Consider the following 27,875-nt stretch of genomic DNA (forward strand, 5'->3'; position numbering starts at 1 on the left):
ATCCCATATGGCTGCAGGATCCCAAGGCTTTGAGCCATCCTCTACTGCTTTCCCAGGCCACAAGCAAGGAGCTGGATGGCAAGTGGTGCAGCTGCGACAGAACTAGTGTCCATATGGAATTCCAGCAGTTGCAGAGGAGTATTAGTCAATTGAGCCATCATGCCAGCCCCTTGTTTGCCATTTTGATTTTGTTCATTTCTGTTGGGATTTCTCTTTAATTTTGCAACTGGACTTGATTCATACTTAGCATTTAGATCCCATTGGTACTTTTTAATATTTCTGTTTTAAAATACATATGAAAATTCAGAAATACCACTCTAGACTTTCACATATTTATCACATTTTTTTTCTGATTTCTAGTTATCTCTAGCTCAATGTGTTTGTTTTTCCTGTAAGTATTACTTATAGCACTTCACTGTGTTTAAAAATTTCATTTTCTCTTCTCCATTGTGTTACTCTTGGAATCCAGCTTGCACCATCACTTGCTACTGTTTGATCTGTCTACAAGACTGGAAATCCTGGTCTCTGTTATTGACTTTATTTGCCTCTCACATGTAGGCAGTAGGCATCGTTTGAGTTTTTCATTGAGTAACCTGAGGCAGGTCAAATGCCCAGGCATTCTTGGGCCTGGCTTCCCTTTTTGTAGTGTCTCCCTTCAGCATCGTGTTCTAGTGCCACAGTTTTGTTTTTTGTTTTTTGTTTTTACCAGATTGAGTTGGTTCTTCCAAACCCACTACAATAAAATACAATCCAACACAGGCTTTGCTTACCCTGCTCTGTTCTTGTACATACTTTTCTTACATTCTTTTACCTTATTAACTCACTTGTCTTACCACATGACTCCTAATTTTGCATTTGCTTCTTTATTCTTGCTGTTTTTCCTTTATTTTTCAGATAAAATGGAGTTAATGGCAGAAGTTTAGATTAAGAGACAAGCTAAATTTTGTCTAAGTGAATTAAATTGTCTACTTACCGATACATATTTGGCAAAAAAATCTCTTTATTTAGTTTATTCTAGAAGTGGATGTTTGGGCAACCCATCCTCCTTTATTATTAACTCTCATAATTATTATGGTGTGTGTTATTGTACCCTGTACCTTGAATTCTAATACTGTAGAGCTTTGTTTTATTTTTATTTGGTTATTTTAAAGATTTATTTATTTTGCTTAAGTCAGTATTACAGAGAAAAAGAGAGAGTGACAGATCTTCCACCTGCTGGTTCACTCCCCAATGGCTGCAGCTAGGAGCTTCTTCCAGAGTCTGCCACAAAGAAGCACGGGCCCAAGGACTTGGGGAATGCTCTGCTGCTTTCCCAGGCCCTCATCAAAGAGTTGGTTTGGAAGTGGAGCAATCGAGACATGAATTGGCACCCACAGAAGATTTCCGTGGCATAGGAAGATAATTAGTCTGATGAACCACTACACCAGCCCCGTAACTTTGTTTTAAATATGATCTTGATTCTTACTCAGTACTTACCTATGCTAGATGTGACAAAGAGCTACTATGTCTCACTGGAAATATGACAACTAAGAGAGATTTGTTACATATTGTGCCATAGAATTATTAGGATATGAAAAGATAAAGAATTGTAATAATTTAACCTGAAGGCAAGAAAGTATTTTCCATTCCTTTTTTTTTCCTGGATGTTTTCGGTTTACACATATCCTTAAAGAAAGCAACAGATCAGAAGGTTTGGTGTTTAAGTTGTAGCCAAGAGGGATTAGTTTAGATAAATTCAGAAAATTCCAAAAGATATGAATGTTACCATCTATCCCCTGGGTTCTTCCCTATACCCTGGTTTGCAGACTTGCTGATGGAGTGTAGCAAAGCCGGGATTTCTTAGAGCAAGCCTTCCTTATCAATGCTGATTATATATCTTGGACAGGAACTTACAGGGTCCATCCGTCTGCATCAGAAGTCTCCATAGTTTGACTTTCTAATCAGATAATCAACATGAGGCAAAAGAGTTGCATGTACCAGTTGACCTTTATGGTAATCTCAATTTTAGGGATATAGAAAAGCTTCTAACAATTTTTCTTTCTTTATGGTCCGATCAGAAGATGTTGTGAGCCCACAGTTTTCTTAAGTTTTTGGAGCATTGACAGTATTAAGACAATAATAATGATATGTGTTCTTTGTCAAAAATAGTTGTCTTTTTAAAAACTTTATTTTCATCTTATTTAAACAGAGAAACATGCACACACACACACACACACACAAATTTTCTGTCCACTGAGTTTCATCTCCAGATGCCCGCAACAGCCACAGATGTGCCAGACTGAAGCCAGGAACTCAGAACTCAGTAATAGGACTGCTATGTGGGGAGCAGGGCCTAAGTACTTGAACCATCATTTCCTGCATCCCACAGTGTATTTTCACAGGAAGCTATATGAGATAGAAAAACAGGGCTCAAGCCAGGCACTCCAAGTGGTGACTTAACTACTGTGGCAAATGCCTGCCTTTATTAGTTACCCTGGTGGAGTTAAAACTTAATCATGGAGTGATTGCTGTGATTTTGTGGAGTAATAGGTTAAGATGCTACTAGCAATGTCAGTACCCCATATCAGTTCAAGTCCCACCTGCTATGCTTCTGATTAAACTCACTACACCTAGTAGAGCTGTAGATATCCCAATTACTTGGGCCCTGTGGGACCCAGGTGGGAGATCTATATACAGATTCAGAAACCTCAGCCCCAGGTCCCTGCTAATGTGCCTGGGTAGGTAGAACATGGCCCAAGTGTTTGGGACCCTGCACCCACATGGGAAACCTGGAAGAAGTTTCTGATTCCTGGCTTCTGACAAACTCAACTCTGGGCATTGCATTCATTTTGGCATTGAGCCAGTGGATGGAGGCCCTCTGACTCTGTGTGAATTCTTGCCTTTCAAATAAATTAATCTTAAAAAAAAAAATAGTAGTTGGCTTACCTCCACATAAGGTGGAGCATGAGTGGTGAACACATTGTTACTAAGTTGTTTAGTGAATTCATACAGCATGAATCATAAATCAAGAATTGCTGGCTTGCCAGTTAAGTAATTTTTAAGATATGAAATGTAAGAGTGACTTTTTTAGATGTTCTTTTGAAATTAGGCCATATTGTACATTTTTCTTAATGAAATAGTGAGTAGTATTCACTCTGTCCTCTTGCTTGTTTGAATTATCATTTTAAATGGTTCTCTGTAATTCTAGTATTTTATCAAGTATTCATTCTACAACTTCATCATTACACATTTATTAATTTGTTCTGCATTTTCTCAGTATTCCCAAGGTCAATCCTTTCTGCCTTCGCTTTTCTCACCCTAGTGCCCCATGCTCTGTGACTCTGACTGGACTTAACAGGCGAAAGATTTATACGATCTGAAGAGAAACCAGAGTATTCTGACTGCACTTAAGTAGCAATGAACTGGGGTCACTTACTGAGTCTGGCTTAGGTCACAGCTAAAATAGTCAAAAGGATGTTATGTGGAAGAGGAATGAGAATCTATACCAAGTAGTAGCAGAAGAACCAGGAAAGGGTAGAAATGGAAAGATTCTTAAAACATGGGAAAAAAAACTTACTGATAGGACCTTTCTATCAACTTTTTAATAGGACTACTCAAAATTACAGTGAGCTGTTTTCAGACCTTTCTAGGAATACGGTAGTGAAATGTTGCACTAATTGATGTAGGGCTGTTTCTTTTTGTTGAAATTTTAGGACCTTATGATTAATATACCTGTTAATTTCCCTTGTGTGACACACACATATGAATATATATTCTTTTCATTTCTGAAGTGTTACCTTATAGAGAGTATGATTGATACCTGATGTGCTACAGTTTCTTTGTGATATACACATGAGTGTGGGCTTTTATTTATTCCATTTAGGACTTAGTCTACCTCTTTCATCTGCTGATCCGTGTCTTCAGCTCTGAGAGATTGTTGATTTGTCTTTGAATAATTTGCCTTTGCTTCTCTTTTTGTCTTCTCAGCACTCCTGTTAGATGTGTGTTAGAGAGTCTTACTTGTCCTGTTTTTCTCTGACTGCTCCTTAGTATTTTTCATTTTTGTCTATTTGCTATTCTCTGAAATATCAGCTCTGCTTCTTTACTACATTGCATCAGTGGTGTCATTGTTCATGGCAATGCTTTTGTTAATAGCAAAAAAAAAAAAAAAAGAAAGAAAAAAGTCTCAAAAACTATGATCCAAATGCCCACCACCAACAGAACATCATTGTGGTGCAGTGGTTAAGCTGCTCCTTGCAAGCCAGCATCCTGTGTCAGAGTTTAGTTCAAGTCCTAGCTTCTCTGCTTCTGATCCAGCTCCATGCTAATGCACCTGCTAGGTCTCCTGAGAGTCTAACTTAACGCATCCTCAATGAGCTCTGAAATTTATTTCATTATTCCCTTGCTTGTCTTTATAATTTTACTAGAAATGTCTGTTTAGTCCCAAACAATATACCAATTGAGGTTTTTAAGAAAGATGTATTTATTTATTTGAAAGACAGATCGAGAGAGAGGGAGAGATCAGTTGACCTTCTATCAGCTGATTCACTCTTCAGTTACCCCTAAACCCAGGGAAGCCAGGAACCTGGAGCTCCATCTGGGTCTACTATATGAATGAAGGGGACCAAGCTCTTGAACAATTATCTACTGCCTCCCAGGATGCATTAGCAGGAACCTGGATGGGAACTGGAGCAGGTAGGACTCAAACCAGCACTGATACCCGGAGTGGCAGCCTAAACGGCTATGCCACAACTCTCACCTCATGTTTTAATAGTTTTTAAGAGTTTTTTATAGCTTAAATATTATAATTTTCTAGATATTAATCTGATACTTACTCTTCTATAATTATTTGTAATAGAAAGTGTTACATAAAATTGTTACATGAAAATGTTACATAAAAATCAATTTTTAGGGCTCAGCAGCGTGGCCTAGTGGCTAAGGTCCTCGCCTTGATCCCATATGGCTGCTGGTTCTAATCCCGGCAGCTCCACCTCCTCTCTCTCTCTCCTCCTCTCAGTATATCTGACTTTGTAATAAAAATAAAATAAATCTTTTAAAAAAATCAATTTTTAAAATTAAAGTGCATTTCTCAAACAAATCTCATATATTCATATTCTTGTTTAAAGCTCCCTGTGATAGTTAAGCCCTCTGATGTTGTCTGCAGTGATTGTGTCAGAGCTCTGTGGAGTTAGCTGTGTGATTATGTTTAAGCTCAGGGTTACTTTAGGTGGTTCTTTGAAAATAGGACCTCAAAGCAAAGCATCTTGTATTCCTTTTGCAGAAATGTTGCTGAAGTGCTGCTGAAAGGGCCAGAGATACAAGGATTTGGGACACATTTTGAACCTTTAAGCTGTCTGACATTGACCTCCTTTCAGTATTAATAAAGAAGAAGCAGGAGCTTAGGAGGCATTAATATCAACTCATTAATATACTAACCGGACAATGTTCTGCACACAATTCTGCATGGGAACGAGCTGGATTGGCACAGAATAAAATAATTTCATATTTTACTCGCTTGTAATATGATTCAATGGAGGACAATTTGATAAGCATGAGGGAAGACCATTCTTTTCATGTTCGCTACAGGTAAGACTTGCTTTCCTAGTGGGTGACTTTTAGTGCTTATTTTAACATGTATTTAACTCTGACCATTTCAGGTTTTAACTTGAAAATATTTAAAATATACCAGCTACAATATCTCTTGTACTTAATTGTTTTTAAGCTTTTGTATCTGTTCTATAGGAAGGTGGTAATAGGGACCAATTATGTACTTGTACTTTGTTAATGTTGTCTGGAAGAGTTTATGACTAGTTACTTAACATTTTATAACATTTTATTATTACACAGATATGAAAGGGAATATATTTTAAAATCTTTGGGAGTAAAAGATGGAGTGTTAGACTTTTAAGTGGTTATCCTTCACATATGAGCTTTTAATAAAGAGATGAGTGTTAATGTTGGAGTGGCTAGGCATTTTGTAAATATGACAAATCAATAGTCATTTTACTATTCAGTGACACTGTTAATGATGTTTCTGATATGGTTAGGAACAAAGCAAGGGTATCTACACTATCATTATTATTGAATATTCATCTGAGAGTTTGGGTCATTGCTGTTAGCCACGGTCACTATCATTGCTTATCAAGATGATTAGGTTCATAGTAGATTTTTTTGTCAAAATTTTTCTGATTAAGAAACCAATCAGAAATTTGTAGCAGTGGTTAGAAATCAAAATTTTTAAAAGTGTTTGCTTTCAGCCATTAATTGTTTTAATATACAAGGAATCCTAAAAAAAATTATGGAAATGTTTTTTATGGAAGAATTCTGCCTTCAGTTGTTAGAAGATTCATTCACTTGCACATTTATTTGAAAATGTTACAAAATGAACATCGTGCCTTTTTTATTGTTGTTGTTTTCTTTTACATTTTTACTTACTTTACTTGAGAGACCTAGAAGGAGAGCACCCATCCACTGATGTACTTCCAAAATGTTCACAGTGACCAAGGGTGGGCCAGGCCAAGGCTGGCAGCTGAAAATGTCATCTGGGTCTCCCACAGGATAACAGGATCCGACTCACTTGAGCTATCACTGGTGCTTCCCGGGAGCCACATTTCCAGGAGGTGGAAGTCAGCCAAGGGGTGTGCCCAGTGCAGGAACTTAGATACGGGACGTAGGCTTGTTAACTGCTAGGCAAACACTCTGAACTCCTATTTCCACAGACTTCTTGAAGTACCCTTGTTTGTAGGAAATGTGGGGAGATTTATTTTCCTGTAGAGTAAGTGGTTCATGTTAGAACATGCTGCTATGGAAATCTGTATTTCAGGGGCTTGAAAAATTATATGGAAAATGAAATTTTAAAATAATGCAAAATTTTCCACGAATTTTTAAGAACCCCATTGTAAGATGAGGTCAGGACATCTCTATTTTTTCTTCTGAAGATGTATCATTTTATTTTGAAAGTCAGAAAGAGAGAGACAGAGACTTTATATCCTCTGGTTCACTCACCACATGGCTGTAATGGCCAGTACTGGGCCGTGCCAAAGTCAGGACGTTTGAGCTTCATCCAGGTCTCCCTTATGAGTGGCAGGGATCCACAAATACTTGGGCCATCTTCTGTTGCTTTTCCCAGGTCATTAACAGGGAGATGGATTGGAAATGGAGTAGCTGGGATGTGAACTGGCATCCATACGGGGTGCTGGTGATACAGGCAACAGCCTTTACTGCATTGTGCTACAGTGCTGGCCCTGGTAAAGATATTTGTATTACAAATTTTTAAGTTTCAAATGAAAGAAAATGGAAGACATTCAACATAATTATGAGTTTTTAATATGCAAAATGTCCTCATCTTTAGACCAGATTTCTAGAAACCTTGTAGTTATTTTCAGTAGCTTTCTTCCCTTATCAATCTCTGTATCCGGCATGAGATATTACCAGTTTTCATCTTGTAGATGTTTCTCAGATTCATCTACTCATTTGCATCTTTCTCACTGCTGCTGTTTTCAGGTCCCTAGGATCTTGCTGCCAGACTTTTTCTATTCTGCATTCTTATGCTCTTTTTTATGTACCATTGAAGGACTCTTAAAAACATGGAGCTGACCATTTAACCTCTGGTGCCCTGTAGAGAGCCAAGCTTAACAGAACATGATGGTCTTCCGTTAATGGGTGTCTGCTGATCCTTAGACCTTACTTCCTGCCATTCTTTATTCACCTGGCATTGTTTTTTTCCAGACAAAGAGTGGGAGACAAACAGAGCTCCTGTCTGCTGGTTCACTGCCCAGCTACCAGGCTGAAGCCAACAGGCAGGAATCCACTTGAGGCCTCCCGCTGAGGTGGCAGGATCTTGAGCAAAGTGGATACAGGCATGCCTGCCCATGCCTTCACTGCTGGCTGGGCCCAGTGCTCCCGCGTACTTGGGGCCATACATGTGTCTTGCTGTTCATTCCCAGTGTTTTTGTTAATATTGTACCTTGTGACATGAATTTCCTTCCCACTTTTCTTTGTTATTTACTCAATTTCCAAGATTTAGCTCCAAGCTCTCCTGAGAACCATTTCTAAATGCCAGTGTTTACCTATTAAATCCTGAACATATGTTAGCACCAAATTCAACATGTCTATTTTTGTGGACGTTCTTTCTTTCTTGTCATTCCTGTTTTGTTTGTTTGTTTTTAGATTTATTTATTTTTATTGGAAAGGCAGATATATAGAGAAGAGGAGAGACAGAGAGGAAGATCTTCCATCTGATGATTCACTCACCACCTGACCACAATGGCCGGTGCTGCGCCGATCCAGAACCAGGAGCCCAGATCCTCTTCCGGGTCTCCCACACGTGTGCAGGGTCCCAAGACTTTGGGCCGTGCTCACCTGCTTTCCCAGGCCACAAGCAGGGAGCTGGATGGGAAGTGGGGCTGCCAGGATTAGAACCAGCGCCCATATGGTATCCTGGTGCATACAAGGCTAGGACTTTAGCTGCTAGGCTACTGCACCTGGCCTTGTTTGTTTGTTTGTTTGTTTGTTTTTACTCTTAGCTCCTTAGAGTAACCTTGTGTTTTGTATGTGTGGCACATGAGTTCATTGACCTTCATTGGACATAACCATCGTATGAACCTACTAAGATATGTATATATCTCTCTGAACATTTTGAAGAGTGGTATGCTTCTTGATAATACTCTAAGGCCATAGATAAGGAGGAGAGGATTATATCTCTGCCTGTAGGAAATTTTTGAATTGTTCTTTTTCTGTAACAGCATAGGTCAAACATGATTGCACATCATTATAGGACTTCACCAAAGGAAATTTTAACATTTGACCCTTTGATGTTGAGTCGTCATAAATTACTCTCCTTCTCCAGGAAATACTTAGCAGAGAAATGTTTTACCAATTTGGCTCTTTTGTAATGGATGTCCTCAACTATCACTGGAGGGATTTATGTGGTATGATGAATTTATAATTTTGAAACAAAATCCATCTTTGGATGGTAAGGAACCTTCTGTGGTACATCATAATACAGTCTGAAACCTACATATTTGGGAAGGTGGACACTGATAGTAAATGGAACTATATCCCAACTTAAAATTTTGCCTCATTGATTTTAAGGGAAACTATAAATATATATATATATGTATATTTTAGGTATACTATGATTATATTTTAAAAATACTTTTTTAGAGGCACAAATTAAAGCATCAACAAATGAAATATGCATTCTGAAATGTACTTTAAAATGTTGTGGAGTTGGAGGAATGAGGATGTTGCAGAGATAAAATGTATTGATAATACCATCTTATATTTTGGAAATTGTTAGAGCTGAAAGATGGATACATCAAGTTTATTTACTAATTTCTCTAGTTTTGCATTTCTTTGGGAATATCCTTGTTCATACTTCTTAATATGAATAGTAGACATTTCAGTACTTTAATATTGAGAAATTATTTACATAGTTGTAACAGAATATAATTTAGGTATGAACTGTTGTTTTCACTTTTTGGATAAATGTAATTGTTAATAATTTTATTTCCCAAGTAATAAGTTGCAGTAACATGGAGCAGCAGAAGGAACTCTGGACGTGGGGAAGAAAGCATCTCCTATCTTACCTTTGCTACCCACTAATTTTGTTCTCTTCATCTTTATAAGCATCAGTTTTCCGTCTCTGTAATGATACATATTTCAGATGGTTGAGAATTAAATGTGGTATGTTAAAATCACCTTTAAAACTAAGTTACCATGTAAAGTTTAAAATAAACGTTGCACCGTTTCTTTTACATTACAAACTAGAACAGCTGAGACACATGTAGTTAATTGGATGGATAAAAATTGTTTACTGGGGCCAGGGCTGGTGACGAATGTGGAGCTAGGATTTATGATAGGAGATCGCACAGTAGAGAAGGGGCGGCAGTACCTTGTTGTGAATGCTTAAGTCCTGATCTCGTTATTTATTTTTGAGTTAGTGTGTAAGTGCTGCGGGGGATGAGTCCAACTTAGACAAAATCACCATTACTAAATTGCTTTTTTTTTTTTTAAGATTTTTATTATTATTGGAAAGCCGGATATACAGAGAGGAGAGACAGAGAGGAAGATCTTCCATCCGATGTTTCACTCCCCAAGTGAGCCACAACGGGCCGGTACGCGCCGATCCGATGCCGGGACCAGGAACCTCTTCCGGGTCTCCCACGCGGGTGCAGGGTCCCAAGGCTTTGGGCCGTCCTCGACTGCCTTCCCAGGCCACAAGCAGGGAGCTGGATGGGAAGTGGAGCTGCCAGGATTAGAACCGGCGCCCATATGGGATCCCGGGGCGTTCAAGGCGAGGACTTTAGCCGCTAGGCCACGCCGCCGGGCCCAACTAAATTGCTTTCATTGACATACTCTGAGCACAGGAAACCAAAACTGAGGAAGGGGAAGGTAATGAAGGTCAAAATCTAGTGGAAAAATAAAGCAGAGAAAAAAAAGATTCAAAATTTTCTGTTGAATAACATGTTTGTGTAGAAGATTAGGAATTACATTAAAATGTTTAATTTTCTAGCAAAAACGTAACATTTTTGTTAGGGATGGTAGTTATGTGATAATTTACAGATATTAAAAATATATATCCTTTAATTATACAACCAGATAGCGTTTGGGGAGACTGCAGATGTGGGATGTATTTTAATGGAGAGGTATTTTTCTGGTTTATCCCCTACAACTGGATATGTTCTTTGTTTTCAACTGAACTGGTAAACAAATGAAGTAATTCTATTCCTTTATCATGACAAGGAGGATATAGAATTACTTTTCTGTGTTACTATTTAATGTTCTTCTAAAAAATTTATAAATTAACCTGCCCTATTTTGCAGCTGCATATATCTGATCAAGTAGTTGGGGATTTTGCCAGAATATTGACTAATATTCTCAAATAAAATATGTCAGACCCAGGAATAATGTCTCAGAATTCATTATAAACAAGGACATATTGGAATTACATTGGGCCTTGGTTCTTGAAATAGCTTTCTAAAATAGTTCGTAGTGCAGTGCAGTCTCCGCCCACCTGCTGGGAGTAAAGCCAGCTGGGCAACTGAGTTCCTGTTGGCTGGCAGTGCTTCTCCTGGCAGCTTTGTAGGAAGCCTTTTCACAGACAGACGTGCAACTCTTAGAATATCACATCATTTGGATTCATGGATCTAGTAGAATGTTGTGTTAATTTCAGTTCAAATGGTCAAATATTTGTGGTAAGGATACTTATTTGAGGAAGACACTTCTGTGCTTCAGGTCGATTTAGACAAATACTTTTAAACCTCTCGTTTGTAACACCTCATGTCTGAATAGACAATCCTGCTTTCTGTCTCATTTCCCAACCTGGACTGATGGCAATATCATCCATGATGATTTTCCTATCTCTTCTTCAGTGGGCTAATGAACCATCACTGGTGTTCCACTTAAAGGAGGAGTGTAACTAAAAAAATAAAAAAAGAAAGAAATTCAGCTTTCTGCAGTTTAGGTGTGAATATCCTTTCATATATACCTTTGAATTTGTGTACATGTACACAAAGATCAGTTTCTACCAGTTAAAACGCTAATTTTTTTTTAATATAGAGTGCCTAAGTTACACCTATTTAATAGGAAAAGTATAGAAAAATATCCCTTTCAGGGCTTTTTCATGTTCTAATTCTTAGAAGTTCAGTAGTTGCAGTGTTTTAGACAACTAAAATAACCAGTTCATATATGTCATCTAATGTGAGTCTCATTTTTGCATATCATTATTTTGCTGGCTGTTTTCCATAGAGGGCTAGGGTTATGGTCAGGGTTAGGGTTGGTATGCCAGTAAACTCATGGAATCTTAGGTAGACAGACATCGCTTGAGGTGGTTAAGCTGCTACTGGGAGTGCCTGTATCCCGTATTGGAATACCTGGGATACAGTCCTGCTTCTGCCTGCTGTTTCAGCTTCCCTCTAATGCACACTCTGGGAGCAGCAGGTGTTAGGTAATGTGTGTCTTCCCTGCCGTCTGATGGGAGATGCCACTCAAGTTTCCAACTCCCGGCTTCATCCTGATGTTGTGGACATTTAGAGAGTAAACTTGTGGAAAATCTAAATTCCAATGCATCTCTCTCTCTCTCTCTCTCACTTGATCTCACTCTCTCTTACTCTTTCTCTCTTCCTCCTTTGTCTTTTAAATAAGTTAAAAAAATAAATGGATATGTAAAATTTAAACCTTAAGTAGAAATATTCCTTTTTTAAGAAATATTCTTAATTTGTTTATGAAATTACTCATTCAAAAATATTTTAAGAAGGCAGTTTTAACTTATGAAGGACGAATTAGGCTTTATTAATTATGAAATGACATAAATTCAGTGGTTCAAAGTTCCTCACTTGGGCCCAGTGCAATAGCATAGAGGCTAAATCCTTGCCTTGTACCTGCTGGGATCCCATATGGGTGCCAGTTCATATCCCAGCTGCTCCACTTCCCATCTTTGTGGCCTGGGAGAGTAGCAGATGATGGCTCAAGCACTTGGGACACTTTACCCACGTGAGAGAGTGGGAAGAAGCTCGTGGTTCCTGGGCTTCGGATCAGCTCAGTTCTGACCATTGTGGCCTCTTGGGGAGTGAACCGGCAGATGGATAAATCTTTCTCTCTCTGTCTCCTTCTTTCTGTTTCTCTGCCTTTCCAATTAAAACAAAAAGTTCCTGATTTAACTGATTTATTTTTCCTTGTACTTTAGGTTTTCCATGCTATGCTGATTGTTTTGTTCTAATGAGGCAAACTTAAGTCAAGGTTTATACTTGCATTATTTACAGAGAATCATCAAATGGAAGTGAAGTCACTAATCTAGCTGTAAGAAATAACTAATGGCTAAACACTGGAAATTTAAAAAATATAAATAGATAAAAATTTTGAAAGTTACCAATTAGAAATGACTGTATAAATTTGCATTTTTTGGACCACAGGTCAGCTTTCAACCTTTCCAGTGGCTCCTTTAGTCCTAGTCTAGTCTTTTAGCTTTATCAGTTTTCTGTTCTACTTTTGTAGTCTCATTTTTATTTATGGGTCTAAATAACCTTGAAGTTTTATAGACCTGAAACATCAAGAAACACATTCATTGGTTGCTCCTCAATGTGTAAAAATGTAATCATATTTGAGTGATATTAGGATATTGGGAGTTCAAGTCACGTTTCCTGTTACTGCATTCACTCTACCTTGGCTTGCAGATGAGAATTACCTGGGGACTTCAGAAAATCTGGTGGCCAATTGGAGTGCCATTTGAATCTCCCCCCATGGGATAGAAGAAGTCCAAATCCCTCCTCCCAGAGCTCAATGTCACCAGAACAACAGCCAGGAGCCCTGAGCGGCCTACAGAAACAGAAGAACAATAAACTCTCTTCGGGACTAGGGAGAGGAGCTTTCTCTGGTCCTTACTTAGTTCCAACACTGGATCCCCACCCTCTCTTGCAATGACCATCAGGGTTGCCCTGGAGCCCCCCCCCCCAAACTAAATGAAACAAACAACAAAAAAAAAATTAGAATAGAGAACAACAAGGAAACCTTAGAACTAGACAGGAAACGATCAGTGGGGACTCACACATACCTTACTAGGTAGGACACGAAAATAAATTACTCCTAACTAGGGTATGGAGGATTTCTCTGCACACCCCTCCCAACAGTGTTCTATGCCTCAACTGGTGTCATATGCCTTGTTAAAGCTATCAGCCAGTATAGACCATCCTAAAATCTGCGAAGTTCAGTAAAAATTATGTTTCAGCACAATAAACTGCTAAATACTAAAATGAAAATAGACATGAGACAGCTGAATAGTATCCTATAGCCATTTTAAGGTAGATAGAAGCCAGTTGTATACAAACTATAATTGAAATGCTAATGAAGTAGTTACAGGATGTGGTTAAGAACCTGCATTTTCTAACATATCAGTCACTCAATACAATGTTAATTAACCCCATAATGTTGGAAACTGTTGTTGATGTTATGTTATAGCTTTTAATTGGTGGGAATGATATTCTGCCAGCTATGCCTTCAGACCAGAGTTGGTCTTCCCAAGAAACTGTTGAATTGAGCTAGACAATAAGATGCTGGACTGTATGCATGGCACATGCTTGCAATGAAAGAAACAAGATTGGATTTGAACTGTAATACTGCAATAAGGTGGAGCAATCCACTCTGGGGGGAGGGCACGGGGAGGAGATGGGGAACATCAGAGCCTATGAAACGATGTTGTAAAATGAAATGCAATAGGGCCCGGCACCATGGCCTAGCAGCTAAAGTCCTCGCCTTGAACACGCCAGGATCCCATATGGGCACCGGTTCTAATCCCGGCAGCTCCACTTCCCATCCAGCTCCCTGCTTGTGGCCTGGGAAAGCAGTCGAGGATGGCCCAATGCATTGGGACCCTGCACCCATGTGGGAGACCCGGAAGAGGTTCCTGGTTCCCGGCATCGGATCGGCGAGCATCGGCCTGTTGCAGCTCACTTGGGGAGTGAATCATCAGATGGAAGATCTTCCTCTCTGTCTCTCCTCCTCTGTATATCTGACTTTGTAATAAAATGAATAAAAAAAAGGAAATGCAATAAAAAAATATTAAAGAAAAAATCCAGTGGCCAAACTTGTCCATCCCTGCCATGAGAGTTTTACAAGTGCTCTGAGCTCTACTGCTGTGTAGCAGCGAGGACCTTGGCTGCAGCTGCTGTTGCTGCTACTCTTTATTTGAAAAAGGAAGAGTGACAGAGAAGAGACAGAGATCTTCCGTGTGGAGTCCTGAATTCCATCTTTTGTGTAGTGGGGACACAAATTCTTAGGCCATTATCTGCTGCCTTCCCAGACACACTAGCAGGAAGCTGGAGGAAAGCAGGGTATCTGGGACTCAGGCTGGTTTTCCAGTGTTGATGCAGCTGTCGTACACAGTAGTATATCGTGCTGCACCACAGTGCCTGCCCTGCAGCCAGCATTAAACCCCTTGCCCTGTCAGAATGGCTCACAGCTCATTCTAGCAAGGAATAATTTAGTGCTATTTGAAAAACTAAAAAGTTCGATGACTGAAGTCAGCTTTTCAAAGGGCAATATGTATCCTCATAATGACATACAAGCTAATTTTACATATTTTTAAATTTCAAGTTACATATTTTTTAAAATATACATTAGATAGTAAATATAAGTGTCACATCAGATTTGTTCATGGATATTAATTTGGATGAAGATAGATTTTCAAAAATAGGTTTAAGATAGTGTTCAGACCAGAGCCCAGCATGATAGCTCAGATAAATCCTCACCTTGTAAGCACTAGCATCCCATATGGGCACCAGTTTGTGTTCTGGCTTCTCCACTTCCCATCCAGCTCCCTGCTGCTTATGGCCTGGGAAGGCAGCAGAGGATGACCCAAAGCCTTGGGACCCTGCACCCACATGAGGCAGCCAGAAGAAGCTCCCGGCTCCTGGCTCCTGGCCCCTGGGTTTGGATTGGCTCAGCTCTGGCCATTGAGGTCATTTGGGGAGTGAACCAGTGAATGAAGGATCTGTTTCTCCTCTCTATAAATCTGATCTGCTTTTCTAATAAAAATAGATAAAATTTTAAAAAAGGATAGTGTTCCAATCTAAAAGAAATTTGCAGTGGTGATGTACAATAGGTAAATAGTTCATAGACATAGTGGGAATTAGAAGACACAAAGTAATGACTTTGAAGGACATCTACCAAAGTCAGGTATTAAAACTCAAGTGTTTCCTCTCCCTGATGTATTTGCAAGGCTTGATCCTTCTGGTTGTTTTTCATAGAGACAGATGTTGAGAATTAGACTATCTGCAGATGTTTGAAGTGTTGTTTTCTAATGTTTTTTCTTGTCACTGAGTTCTTTTGTGGGAGTGTACCTTGTGGGTTGGTTATTTTGCTCCTTCATTTTTTGGATGTAGGTAGTGTATATGATAAGAAGGAAGGAAAATGAGTGTGTATGTGTGTGAGGGAAAGAGGATGGTTTTATGGGTGGATGGGTGGATGGTGAGGGAAATGGATGGATGGACATGTGAGTGGATCACTTGTGTACCTGGGTGGAGAACAGTATTAGTTATGGGACCTCACTTCTTATTTTCCCTAAACTATCAGGAATCTTGTCTGCCACAGTCAGAACAGTTCAGGAAACACTGCTTTTGCCTTGAGTTCTCTCACCAGTGAAGTGAGTTGGTCTGGATGGCCAGGTAGGGTGAGACCCCTGGGCATGTGTTTGGTACAGTAGCTGAGATACCTCCTGGGGATGCCCACATTACATGTTGGAGTGCCTGGTGTGTCTTGGCTCCACTTCTGATTCAAACTTGCTACTGGTGTACACCTTGGAGGGCAGCAGGGGATGACAAAGTACTTTTGTCCCTGCTGCCTATGTGAGAATTTTGCAGCCCCAGCTGTTGGAGGCGGTTGGAGAAGTGGAACAGCAGATGGAAGATTCTCTCTCTCCCTTTCATATAAATAAGTGAAAAAATTTTAAGAATTATTTAAAGAAAAGAAGGAATGAAAATGAGCTCCATTATCCTTATCCTGTATAAAAGACCTCTTAGGTGCAGAGACATTTACATAGGCAAATGACCTCTGGCTGCAGATAAGTGTTTACTGTTTAATCAGCAGTGTATGCATATTCACAGATATATTATTTAATTGTAGGCACAGCTGTTCTGAGCATGAATGGCCACATACTCCACATTTAAATTGCATTACTGAAAGTTAAAAATCCTGTTATGTAGTTGTTACGTGATGTTGTAAACATCCCCCCTATGTAATTTTGTAGAATGGAAGCCTCTTGCCTCGAGCTCGCTTTGGAAGGAGAACGTCTTTGTAAATCAGGAGACTGCCGGGCAGGTGTGTCATTCTTTGAAGCTGCAGTTCAAGTTGGGACTGAAGACCTAAAAACACTTAGTGCTATTTACAGCCAGCTGGGCAATGCTTACTTCTATTTGCATGATTACGCCAAAGCGTTGGAATATCACCATCATGACTTAACTCTTGCAAGGTAATTAAGCTTTTTCATATTCTTCCTTTCATATTTTTTATTGTAAAAGGTATTTCCATTCGATTAAAACAAAATAGCAAAATACACTTGATGAGTTCTAGTTGAATAACATTGCTTTGGGAAACTAATCTTTAGGCCAAACCCGGAATCTAGTTACATGAATGAATAGTAGTGAAATAATCCCAAAGTTTAACTAAATGAATGAAAATCAAGTAACTTTAAATGCAGAAATGTTAAATTTGTAAAGCAGGTTTCAGGCTAGATGGGCATTTCTTGACTTAAGCCTATCTGTTGTCCTCTAGAAACACTGCATTCTGCTTGCTTTATATCTTTAATACCATTCACCTTCTTCTTTTCCAGAACTATCGGAGACCAGTTGGGGGAAGCCAAAGCCAGTGGTAATCTGGGAAATACCTTAAAGGTCCTTGGGAATTTTGATGAAGCTATTGTTTGTTGTCAGCGACACCTAGATATTTCTAGGGAGCTTAATGACAAGGTAATAAGGAAATGTCACATGGCAGCCCAAATGTTTTCATTGAAATGGCTTTGTGCTTAAATGCTATTTATTATATTTTAGTGTATCTTAAAAAAAAAGTAAAAGAAAAAGCAAAATACAGATAAATAAGAAAATTATTAGAGATCCTTTATCTATCAGGAATTATTTGGTTCTGTGCAAATGATAATATAAAAAGTTTCTTTTGAGTCCAGCACAATAGCTCAACTGGCTGTCCACCACCTTCATGTGTTAACATCCCATATGGGTGCCAGTTCATGTCTGGGCTGCTCCACTTCCCATTCAGCTCCCTGCTTTTGGCCTGGGAAAGCAGCTCCCTGTTGATGGCCTAGGGAAGGAGGTCCAAAGCCTTGGAACCCTGCACCTGAGTGAGAAATCTGGAAGAAGTTCCTGTCTCCTGGCTTCAAATTAGCTCAGCTGCAGCCATTGCAGACATTTGGAGAGTGAACTAGCAGATGGAAGATCTTTCTGTCTCTGCTTCTTTCTGTAAACCTGCCTTTCCAATAAAAATAAATAAAACTTAAAAAAAAGTTTCTTTTAACGATTTAATTATTTGAAAGGCAGATCAACAGAGAGAGACAGAACTCTCCCTTCCACAGGTTCACTCCATAAATGGCTGCAACAGCCGGGTCTGAGTCAGTCCAGAACCAAGAGCCAGGAATTCCACCCTGGTTTCCCAGATGGGTAGAAATCCAAGCATGTGGGACATTTATCTTCTGCCTTCCCAGGCCCAGTAATAAGGTGCTGGATCAGAGCAGAGCTGCTGGGACTTAACTGTAATTCTTAAATGTAGTTCTGATGTGGGATGCTGGCATTGCAAATGGTGACTGAATGTATTGCACCATCACATCAGTCCCTAGATTTTCTTTCCCCTTGACAGTAATATCAAAGATACAATGAAGAATATGTGATAAGTATTGTAAAACCTGGCCTCTGATTTCAAAATGTACATTTTGTGATTGTCTTCATGTAGGTTGGAGAGGCCAGGGCACTGTACAACCTTGGGAATGTGTATCATGCCAAAGGGAAAAGCTTTGGCTGCCCTGGTCCCCAGGATGTTGGAGAATTTCCAGAAGAAGTAAGAAATGCTCTGCAGGCAGCTGTGGATTTTTATGAGTGAGTAGGGCTGGGGTCATCATGGGGGGCATATCTAAGCTGGGAATCTGCTGCTCATTCTTTATCTGGTAGTAAGTCTTAGGGTTTAGCAATGGCTTTACATTTATGGGCCAGCAAATAAAAAGTAAGCCATCAGATCAATTGTTTGTTTACATCTTAGTGTTAACCATAGTTATTTTAGTAATCAATTTCCATTTAAACTGTAGACTAGTGCCCCTTAGTGGTGATAATGCAAAATAGCAAAGGTTTATCTAAGTTATTTGCAGTCAGTCTAGTATTTATTTTACCAATAGAATTTTTTTTTTAAATGATACAGTTCCATAGGCTCTGGGATTTCCCTTCCCCCTTTCCCAGATACCCCACATAAACTGATTTCTCCTATATTATAATAGTATAGTCCTTTATAAACAATCAGAAGTCCATCATTCTGCTATATAAGTGTGTCCTGACACTATAGGTATGGACAATAGTAGAGTCCAGCATCCTGTTGTCAAGATGTATTTAACAATTTCGTTGGGAGTCCATCTTTGATTTGGAAGTAGAGATGCTTACTGAATTGTATCTTCACATCTGGATATGGTAGTCCCTATAGTTACTATATCCCTTAAATGAAAAGCCATAAAACAAAATCAACAATAGGAAGAAAAAATAGAAAAATTTTACAACATGAAGTGAAATAACATGCTACTGATTGATCGTTGTGTTGCTGAATAATTGAAAAAAATCAAAAACCTTATTGAAGAAAACAGTACTGCTGTATGACTTATGTGTCACTAAATGAATTAATAAGAAACTTTTTTAAGAAAAATAAGAACAAAAATATCAAAACCCATGAGATGTAGCAAAAACAGTATTGAGAGGGACGTTTATTACATTGCATGATTACAAAAATAGAAATATCTCAAACGATCTAATAATGCATCTCAAGGACTTATTAAAAAAATTAACAGGAAGCAAGATAGAAATCACAGCAAAAATAAATGGAATTGAAACTAAAAGACTACAAATTGCAACAAGAAAGAGCCATTTTTGAAGATGAGCAAAGCAAACTTTTAGCCAGATTAGCAAAGAAGAGCAAGAGAGAGATTAACAGTAAAATTGGAGATGAAAAAGAAAACATGAGAAACTGGTCAGGTGATCTCTTCTTGCTGAATGGATCCTCTTTGATCATTATATGGTATTCTTCATCTCTTAATATTTTTTTTGCATCAAGTCTGTATCATCTGATGTAAGAATGGCTACGCCAGCTTGTTTTTTTCTTTCCATTAGCCTGGAATATCTTTCCCCATCATTTTAATTTCAGTTTTCTCCTATCTTTGGTGGTGAGATGTGTTTCCTGTAGCAGCAGAAAGATGGGGTTTGTCTTTTGATCTAGTGATCTAGTCTGCTGATCCATGATGCTTGATGAGTTTAAGCCATTTACATTCAGGGTTAATATCAATAGGTAGTAATTTGGTCCTGTCATTTTATCAATGGATTGTTTATTGTTTGATCTAGTCTTCTGTTTTTGTTTTATTGAAACATTCTCAAGGTTTGCTTCTGATTTTGGTAGGTGTTATTCCTTTTCTCTTTTAATAGAACATCTTTAAATATCATTTGAAGGGCAGGTCTGGGAGAGGTGAATTCTTTGAGCTTTTCTTTACTGTGGAAGATTTTATTTCATTTTCAAAGACAAAGGAAAGTTTTACTGGGTAAGTTATTCTGGGCTGACAATTCTTTCCTATCACAGTTTGGAATATGTCACTCCATTCTCTTCTAGCCTGTAAAGTTTCCTCTGAGAGGTCAACTATGAGTCTGATTGGGGTTCCTATATATGTTCATTGATTTTTTTCACATGCATATTTAAGGATCTTCTCCTTGTGTTCAACTGAAGAGAGCTTGATTATCACGTGTCATAGTGAAGATCGCTTTGGTCAACCCTGTTGGGAGTTCTGTGCCCCTCCTGTATTTTGTTTCCCAATTCTTTCTCCAAATTAGGAAAGTTCTCCTTTATTATTTCATTAAATGCATTGTTAAACCCTGCTTCTCTGTTTGAACCTTCTGAAACTCTCATAACTCATATTTGGCCTTATAATAGTGTCCTTTAATTCTTGAATACTTGTCTTAGCTCGAGTCAGTTCCTCTTCCAGCTTTTTAAACTTTTTTCCCCATTGTTGAAGGAAATGACTTTCAGTTCTGAGATTCTGTCTTCTGCCTTGCTCATTCTGTTATTGAGGCTTTCCACAGAATTTTTAATTTGCTCCATTGTATTCTGAATTTCTAATATATCAGCTTTCACTTGATTCATTGCTGCTGTTTCCTGTATAACATGTTCATTAAATTCCTTGGACTCCTGTATATGCTTCTCATTGTTCAGAAGCTGTATAACAGGTTTTCAAAACTCTGTATCCCCATTTCTTCTATGTCTTTCTCAGTTAGCTCTAAGGTTAACAAAGGCTTTTATTCCTTTGCAGGAGAGGCATCAGTAATACTCACTGTGCCTCTGTCTCTTCCTTTGCTCTTGGTCATTGCTAATTTGGTTAGCAGATTCTTCTCCATTCTAAGCTGTGTTGCCCACTGGTCTTGTTGATTTTACTGGTTGTACTCAGTACCCAGTTTTTCGTTAGCATTCATTTGTGCCACTCCCTGCGGCACATTTCAGTCCTGGGCTCTTGTGCTAGACTTCTACCTCAGTCTGACTCGCCGCTCTCCACCCGCTGTGAGCCTGTGCTGTGGCTACTCCACTGCCTGCACAACCTTTCTCCCACTCCTGGTTTGAGCAGTGCCTAGGATTAGGGAGACACCAGCTTTCCTAAATCCCTGGGTTGTCAATAGTGCTGCTCTTGGCAGAACCTACCGGTCATTAGGTCTGAAGGCCCCCCGCAGACATATTTTAGGTGGAACCCATAAGATACCAAGTTGATACTATTTTCCCTGTGAGACCAGTGCAATATGTTGAGCCAGAAGTGAGTTCTCTCCCAGCTTAGTGCATATATAGCTCGCTATTGTTCCTTCAGCCCCACAGCCTTTTCCTCAGTACACAGAATGGTGCCCGATGTGGCACTGGTGGAGATCTGGATCTGCTGGCTGTTAGGTCTGGGGGCCATCTGGACCTATCTTGGGTAGAACCTGGAGACTGCCAAGTTGGTACTGTTTTCCATGTGGGACCAGTACAATGTGTTGAGCCAGAAATGAGCTCACTCCTGGCGTAGTGCATGCTCAGCTCACTGTTGTTCCTCAGTTGCCCTGGCACACACACACACACACACACACACACACACACCCTTTTCCTCAGTACACAAAATAACACCTGATGTGACACTAGTGGGGATCTGAGCCACAAAATCTATCCTGTTCCTGCACCTGACTGCTTGGGCTCTGCCACTCTGCTTCTGCTTGTGGTTGAATTAACCAAGTCAGCAGGATGGGCAGTTCTATGCCTGGGTTCACCTCCTGAGCTCCTGGTGAACCTCCCTTCCCATCTGACCTCTAGTGGATCTCCAATCACTGATCACTGACCACCACTGGGTTATCTGGTCACTTCAACACTGCTCCAGTGTCTCTGCAGCTTCCTCATGTCCGCGAGTCTCCTCTGCTGTCTGGCTCTCCTCTCCTATTTTCTGGGATTGTGACCTCTCTGCTTCACCCTGGTTAATGATTCTCTGTTTAAATATGTCCTTACCTTGTTCCTCCATCCTGTTTCTTCCCACCAATAGAATTTAATAGGACTTCTTGGCATAGGAGTTGCTGATTAACTCTGTCTGACCCTGAGCAGAAACCTTCTCAATGGTTCAACCAAATGTTCCCAGCTATTTCCTGTAACGGCCCTCCATCCTAGACATACCATTGAAATATTGCACATTATGGCTGTAATCTTAATATATTGTTTTTTTCCTAATTGAAAGAATTTGATTTTTAAACAAAATTATTTATTTCCCAACTTGTTTTTTCTGCAATTTGTTACATTTAGGGAAAACCTGTCCCTGGTAACTGCATTGGGTGACCGAGCAGCCCAAGGACGTGCCTTTGGGAATCTTGGAAACACACATTACCTCCTTGGCAACTTCAGGGATGCAGTTATAGCTCATGAGCAGGTACAGTGGAGGCCCTTAGAGCCACAGCACTTTCTGCATCGAAGTTCTGAACAGTGGTTGCGCTCCCTCTCTTTACAGCTGTGTCTAATTGAAGTTTTCTGTTGCAGCGTCTCCTTATCGCCAAAGAGTTTGGAGATAAAGCGGCTGAAAGAAGAGCCTATAGCAACCTTGGAAATGCATACATATTCCTTGGTGAATTTGAAACTGCTTCAGAATACTACAAGTCAGTCTAATATTTCTGTAGATTAATACAAAATAAGCAGTTCTGACAGTCCCATTAAAGCAGATGTTGGGTTTAAAAATCTGTTTTTTGCTGCATAGTGGTAATGACACATTGGGCTTCTAAGTCTGTGTTTCCTCACCTGTAACTTCAGTGCCTTGCCTTTGGGATTATTCCAAGAGTTGAATGACACATGCTATGCATATTATGCCTAAAATATAGTATTCGTGGTATGCACCCCAGACACTTGGGTTACTTTTATTTTAAACTTATGAAGTACTTTATAGCCTCTTTTTGTATGTATGGCATGCATGTCAGTATTCTTTATTTCAGCTAATCATGGGTTAGAAAAGAGGTCAAAGAAAAGCTTGGTAACAAAAATACACACTGGGCTCTACCAGTGAGAACTGAGCTTTTTTCCTGCCCTCTTGTGTTCCAACCTCTTGGTGAGCAGTTCTCACACCTGCTTCCCCCCAACTTTGATCCTCACCAGAAGCTGAGGCTCCGTTCACCTATCCGGGGCAGGGCCATTCTCAAAAATCATTAGACTCAAAATGGAGAGATTAGCCAATTGTGGAGTGCTTAGGTTGCCTCTGTGTGCTTTCTGGATTGTTTGGCATTTTCTCTAGTTAGCTGGTGTGACTAAACCAAAGCATTATAGTTGATTTGTACTACATTGCTGAAAAACCCAACCTAGGAGAGTTCTGGATAATTAGTCATCTACAAAGAAGTGAAGATGCTTTATGTCTATGTAAAAAATTGAACAGCATCCCATCTTCCTTTAAACATTGACAAATGGTTACTATTATTGGTTACTTAGGTGATATTGTCCCAAATAAAATATATTACTTTATGAGGAGTATAATACAGATCTTGCTTTTGAGTGTCTCTTGAGTTTTAAAGCCAGAGGATATAGAAGACATAATACATAAATGGGATAGCTGTATTAAATATTGAAATGTTCTGTTATAAATTTGAAAGTGACTATTTGATTAGGTTAGCCTGAGGGAAAGGAGAGCAAGCTTTGCCCCCTAGAAAGCAGAGCTTTTACATATATTTTTGGAATTCAATTTTGAAATTATTTTCAGGGCCACAGAAAATGACTGCCACTGCACATTCTTAAGCTTCAGGATGCAAAACAGTAGTATGGTAAACTTCAACTTAGTAATTGAAGTTAATTCCAGAAAGAGTTCTGACCATTTACAGATTAATTGCACAGCCATTAGTGTCCTGTCTGAAAGACTGTGCCTCAGGGTCTGAAGGTAATTCCGCAAGTCTTTCAAAAATGCTTGGCAGGACAGGCAACATTAGAGTAAGTACATAAGAACATAAGACAGCCTTGAAGTATCATCATTAAATACATCAGCTCTGATTTTGTTGTGCATTAACAGAATCTGTATTTGGCAGAAATTGTAGGAAAAAGTCATTTAAATTACTGGATTTAGAAGTATCTGTTGCCTTAAGCACTGATAATAAAAGAGCATTGTTACTGCACAGGATGCCATTTTAAGCACTTTCCAGAGCAATTCATTGACTCTTACTAGAATGCCAGGAGGAAACTGGTGCAGAGGGAGACGAGCGACTGGCCCCATCATATCGCTGGTAATTGGCACAGTCGAGATTTGAATCCAGGCCCGTAGTGCCCCTGCTTTTGACGGTTGTGGTTTCTCACTTAACAGTTCAATATGTGTCTGGCAGAATGTGGATAATGTTTATTAGATGAAGTGTTCAGGATCTGTCTTGAATTGGTAATCAATAACCTACACATAAAAATTCATTTGGTTAGTTAGGATTTTCACAAAAGAGAAGGAAAGATGATTAAGAACAGGTGATTTGTAGACAGAAGCTTGTTTGGGTTCTTTATGATACAAAAGGGAAAAAAGCTTTGTAAACGTCAGTGCTGTGTCTGTCTTTAGGAGCCCTGAGCTCAGGTTTCAGTGCTGCTGACTTTGGTGAATTATTAGAACTGTCACGTTTATTCTAAAAATCTGAACCTGCTTTCTGTGTTTCACAAACATCATTTTGTTTAAAGTATGGGATGTTCAGATACAGAACAGAAATACCTGAAAGGCAGCAGAAGAAGCCGAGAGGACGGGTAACAGGTTTATGATTATCACATCATGGCCCACGCTCAAACTAAGTGGAGTCTAAGGAGGAATATGTTCTCGTAGGAAGACGCTGCTGCTGGCTCGGCAGCTTAAAGACAGAGCTGTGGAAGCGCAGTCATGCTACAGCCTTGGGAACACGTACACTTTACTTCAGGACTATGAGAAAGCCATTGATTATCATCTGAAGCACTTGGCCATCGCTCGAGAGCTAAATGACAGGTATGCTCCACATCGTTGCTTTTTGTTTGTTTTACTGTATTTCATCTGAAGTGCAGATGGCTTATCAAATCCCCAGAATGTTCTTACTTGCTTTGTAAGGAATTTCTTCTGATTCGGTAATGCCCTTCAGTGTCCCTGTCTGAAGGGTAGGCTGGTACAGGGTTAGTGTGGTTCCAGATCCCCTTAAATGTGCGACTGGGTCACATACATGATGCCTCTACAAAAGCCTGTCTGTCCACATCCCGTGGGAGTGATGGTGAGTACTACCCAGTGTAAAGAGGACTGCTGTTGCTGCAGAAGGCTGCCAGGCAGGAACATGGGTCGCTGCCATACAGAGCTTCCCAATGTTTTCAAGAGAGGCTGGTAATTCAATTTTACATGAGCTGTGATTTTCAAATGATGGTGGCTGAGTCAGTGGTTGTGTTTTTGTGTATGTGGTGATGTTATTTTGTGATGTTTGTTTTACAAGGTTGATTTTACCTTGGAATGAGTAGGAACTTTTCAATATGGTTGTTTAGAATGCTCCCACACAGAGTTAGTATTCAAATCGACACACAGTAGTTAATTCTTAGGACAATTACAGCAAGGATGTGACCAAGTTGCACAGAACTCTTACTTGAGATTTTACTGTTTCACAGTGTATTTCTTACATTAAAGGAATGTACATGTATATGTATGTATGTGTGTGCATGGTGTCGTGATGGTATGTTCTTCATACAAAAGACCTAGTAAAGCCCAACTATTACCCATGCTTTAAATCACTGCTAGGTGAATTGTATTCTCCTACCCAGACCTTTTTTAGATAATTGCATGTTGGTTTTCAATTATGTTTTAGAATTGGTGAAGGAAGAGCATGTTGGAGCTTGGGAAATGCGTACACCGCTCTGGGAAATCATGATCAAGCGATGCATTTTGCTGAAAAGCACTTGGAAATTTCAAGAGAGGTATTAAACTAAAAAAAAAAATACTGTGGGTGCCACGGTAAGTTACAGATCAGCGGTGGATGGCAGGACCCCTGTCATTTCTCCACATGGCTTTATATGGCTGAAATTATCCTGTTCTCTTAGCATCCTCAAAGCACCTTAAAATCAATTGAGGAACATTTGTGCCAGTTTTCATGTGCCAGGAAACCAGGAAAGTGAGACTGGGCTTGAGGGCATAGGTGGACATCACTCTAAAACATGGTCTGTTCCATCCTGCCCTCTGCATGGAGCAGCGTGGCATTGAAGAAAAGATATAGTTCTTAAGAGTTGGGTACTAGTTCCTGTTACATTTCTGGAACTTGATGGCTGTTTGAATTTGAAAACCTCTTCTGAGCCAATTCATCTTAAGACGGGCATAATATCTACCTTGCAAATTATTAAGACAATTAGAAATTATACATATATATTTATACATATATATATATATAAATCTTTATATATATATATGTAAAGATTTATTTACTTTTATTGGAAAGTCAGATATACAGAGAGGAGGAGAGACAGAGAGGAAGATCTTCCATCTGATGATTCACTCCCCAAGTGAGTACAACGGCCGGTGCTGCGCCAGTCCGAAGCCAGGAGCCAGGAACTTCCTCCAGGTCTCCCACGCGGGTGCAGGATCCCAAGGCTTTGGGCCGTCCTCGACTGCTTTCCCAGGCCACAAGCAGGGAGCTGGATGGGAAGTGGAGCTGTGGGGATTAGAACTAGTGCCCATATGGGATCCTGGCACATTCAAGGCGAGGACTTTAGCCACTAGGCCATGCTGCCAGGCCCAGAAATAATGTATTTTAGAACAGCTATATCTAGTGCTTGATTATTGAAAGTTAACTATTAAGCATGAAAATAAAATATTTTGGAGAACTCTCATTCATGGAATGTCCAGAAAATGTCACAGAATGAGCTGCATTATTCTTTATTATGATCCCAGAGCTAAAAGAAAATATTAACTTGTTGGTAGCACTGCACAAATGCCCTGCCCTAAGATGGTGGCTGGTTTAAGGCCAGGGCGCAACAGGAAGACAGGAGGTCACAGGTGAGGCAGATCTGCCTCCTTGCCAGGGCCTGGCCAGTCAGGTAGCACCCAGTGGACCCATGGGAATGCAAGTGATGGGAGTGAGAGCTGAAATTGCTATGGCAATAAATATAGTTTTTGCTATCTTATAGGCTCCACTTCCCGGAGTCCAGCTCCAGCCTAGAGTTCGGAGCTCGGGAAGGGTGCGTGGAGTCGGCGATAAAGAAAGACACAGACACTGACACTTGGTGCGTTCTCACAACAACCCAAGAAAAAGCTGTCCTTTTTATTTACTCAAACACCTCACAAGCCTCTGCAGAAGCAACTAATTATTCTACTTTTTACTTCAAGATTAAGGGGGCATGCACAGACATTCGGTCATTCCGTCTGCAGGTGTCCCTAGAGATAATTCTTTAAAACACTGTATTCAGGGCCCGGCAGTGTGGCCTAGCGGCTAAAGTCCTCGCCTTGAAAGCCCCGGGATCCCATATGGGCGCCGGTTCTAATCCCGGCAGCTCCACTTCCCATCCAGCTCCCTGCTTGTGGCCTGGGAAAGCAGTCGAGGACGGCCCAATGCATCTGGACCCTGCACCCGCGTGGGAGACCTGGAAGAAGTTCCAGGTTTCTGGCTTCGGATCGGCGTGCACTGGCTGTTGCGGCTCACTTGGGGAGTGAATCATTGGACGGA

The 27,875-nt window shown here is 39.9% G+C and overlaps 1 protein-coding gene across 4 annotated transcripts in view; it reads left to right on the forward strand.

Moving 5' to 3' along the window:
• GPSM2 (G protein signaling modulator 2) overlaps positions 1–27,875 on the forward strand; it is a 51,129-nt gene that overhangs the window by 5,783 nt on the left and 17,471 nt on the right. Inside the window, exons 2-10 of one of the 4 annotated variants that reach the window (XM_058659817.1) lie at positions 4,478–4,674; positions 5,261–5,565; positions 16,721–16,942; positions 17,303–17,438; positions 18,430–18,572; positions 22,522–22,645; positions 22,753–22,868; positions 25,037–25,192; positions 26,028–26,136. In XM_058659817.1, coding sequence (XP_058515800.1) covers positions 5,510–5,565; positions 16,721–16,942; positions 17,303–17,438; positions 18,430–18,572; positions 22,522–22,645; positions 22,753–22,868; positions 25,037–25,192; positions 26,028–26,136 — 1,062 coding nt within the window. In that variant the 5' untranslated portion in view covers positions 4,478–4,674; positions 5,261–5,509. The remainder of the gene's footprint in view (positions 1–4,477; positions 4,675–5,260; positions 5,566–16,720; positions 16,943–17,302; positions 17,439–18,429; positions 18,573–22,521; positions 22,646–22,752; positions 22,869–25,036; positions 25,193–26,027; positions 26,137–27,875) is intronic. The other 3 variants (XM_058659828.1, XM_004582162.4, XM_058659838.1) reach the window with 3 other exon arrangements.

This window comes from Ochotona princeps, chromosome 2 (assembly GCF_030435755.1).
Source record: "Ochotona princeps isolate mOchPri1 chromosome 2, mOchPri1.hap1, whole genome shotgun sequence".
NCBI classification, from domain to species: Eukaryota; Metazoa; Chordata; class Mammalia; order Lagomorpha; family Ochotonidae; genus Ochotona; species Ochotona princeps.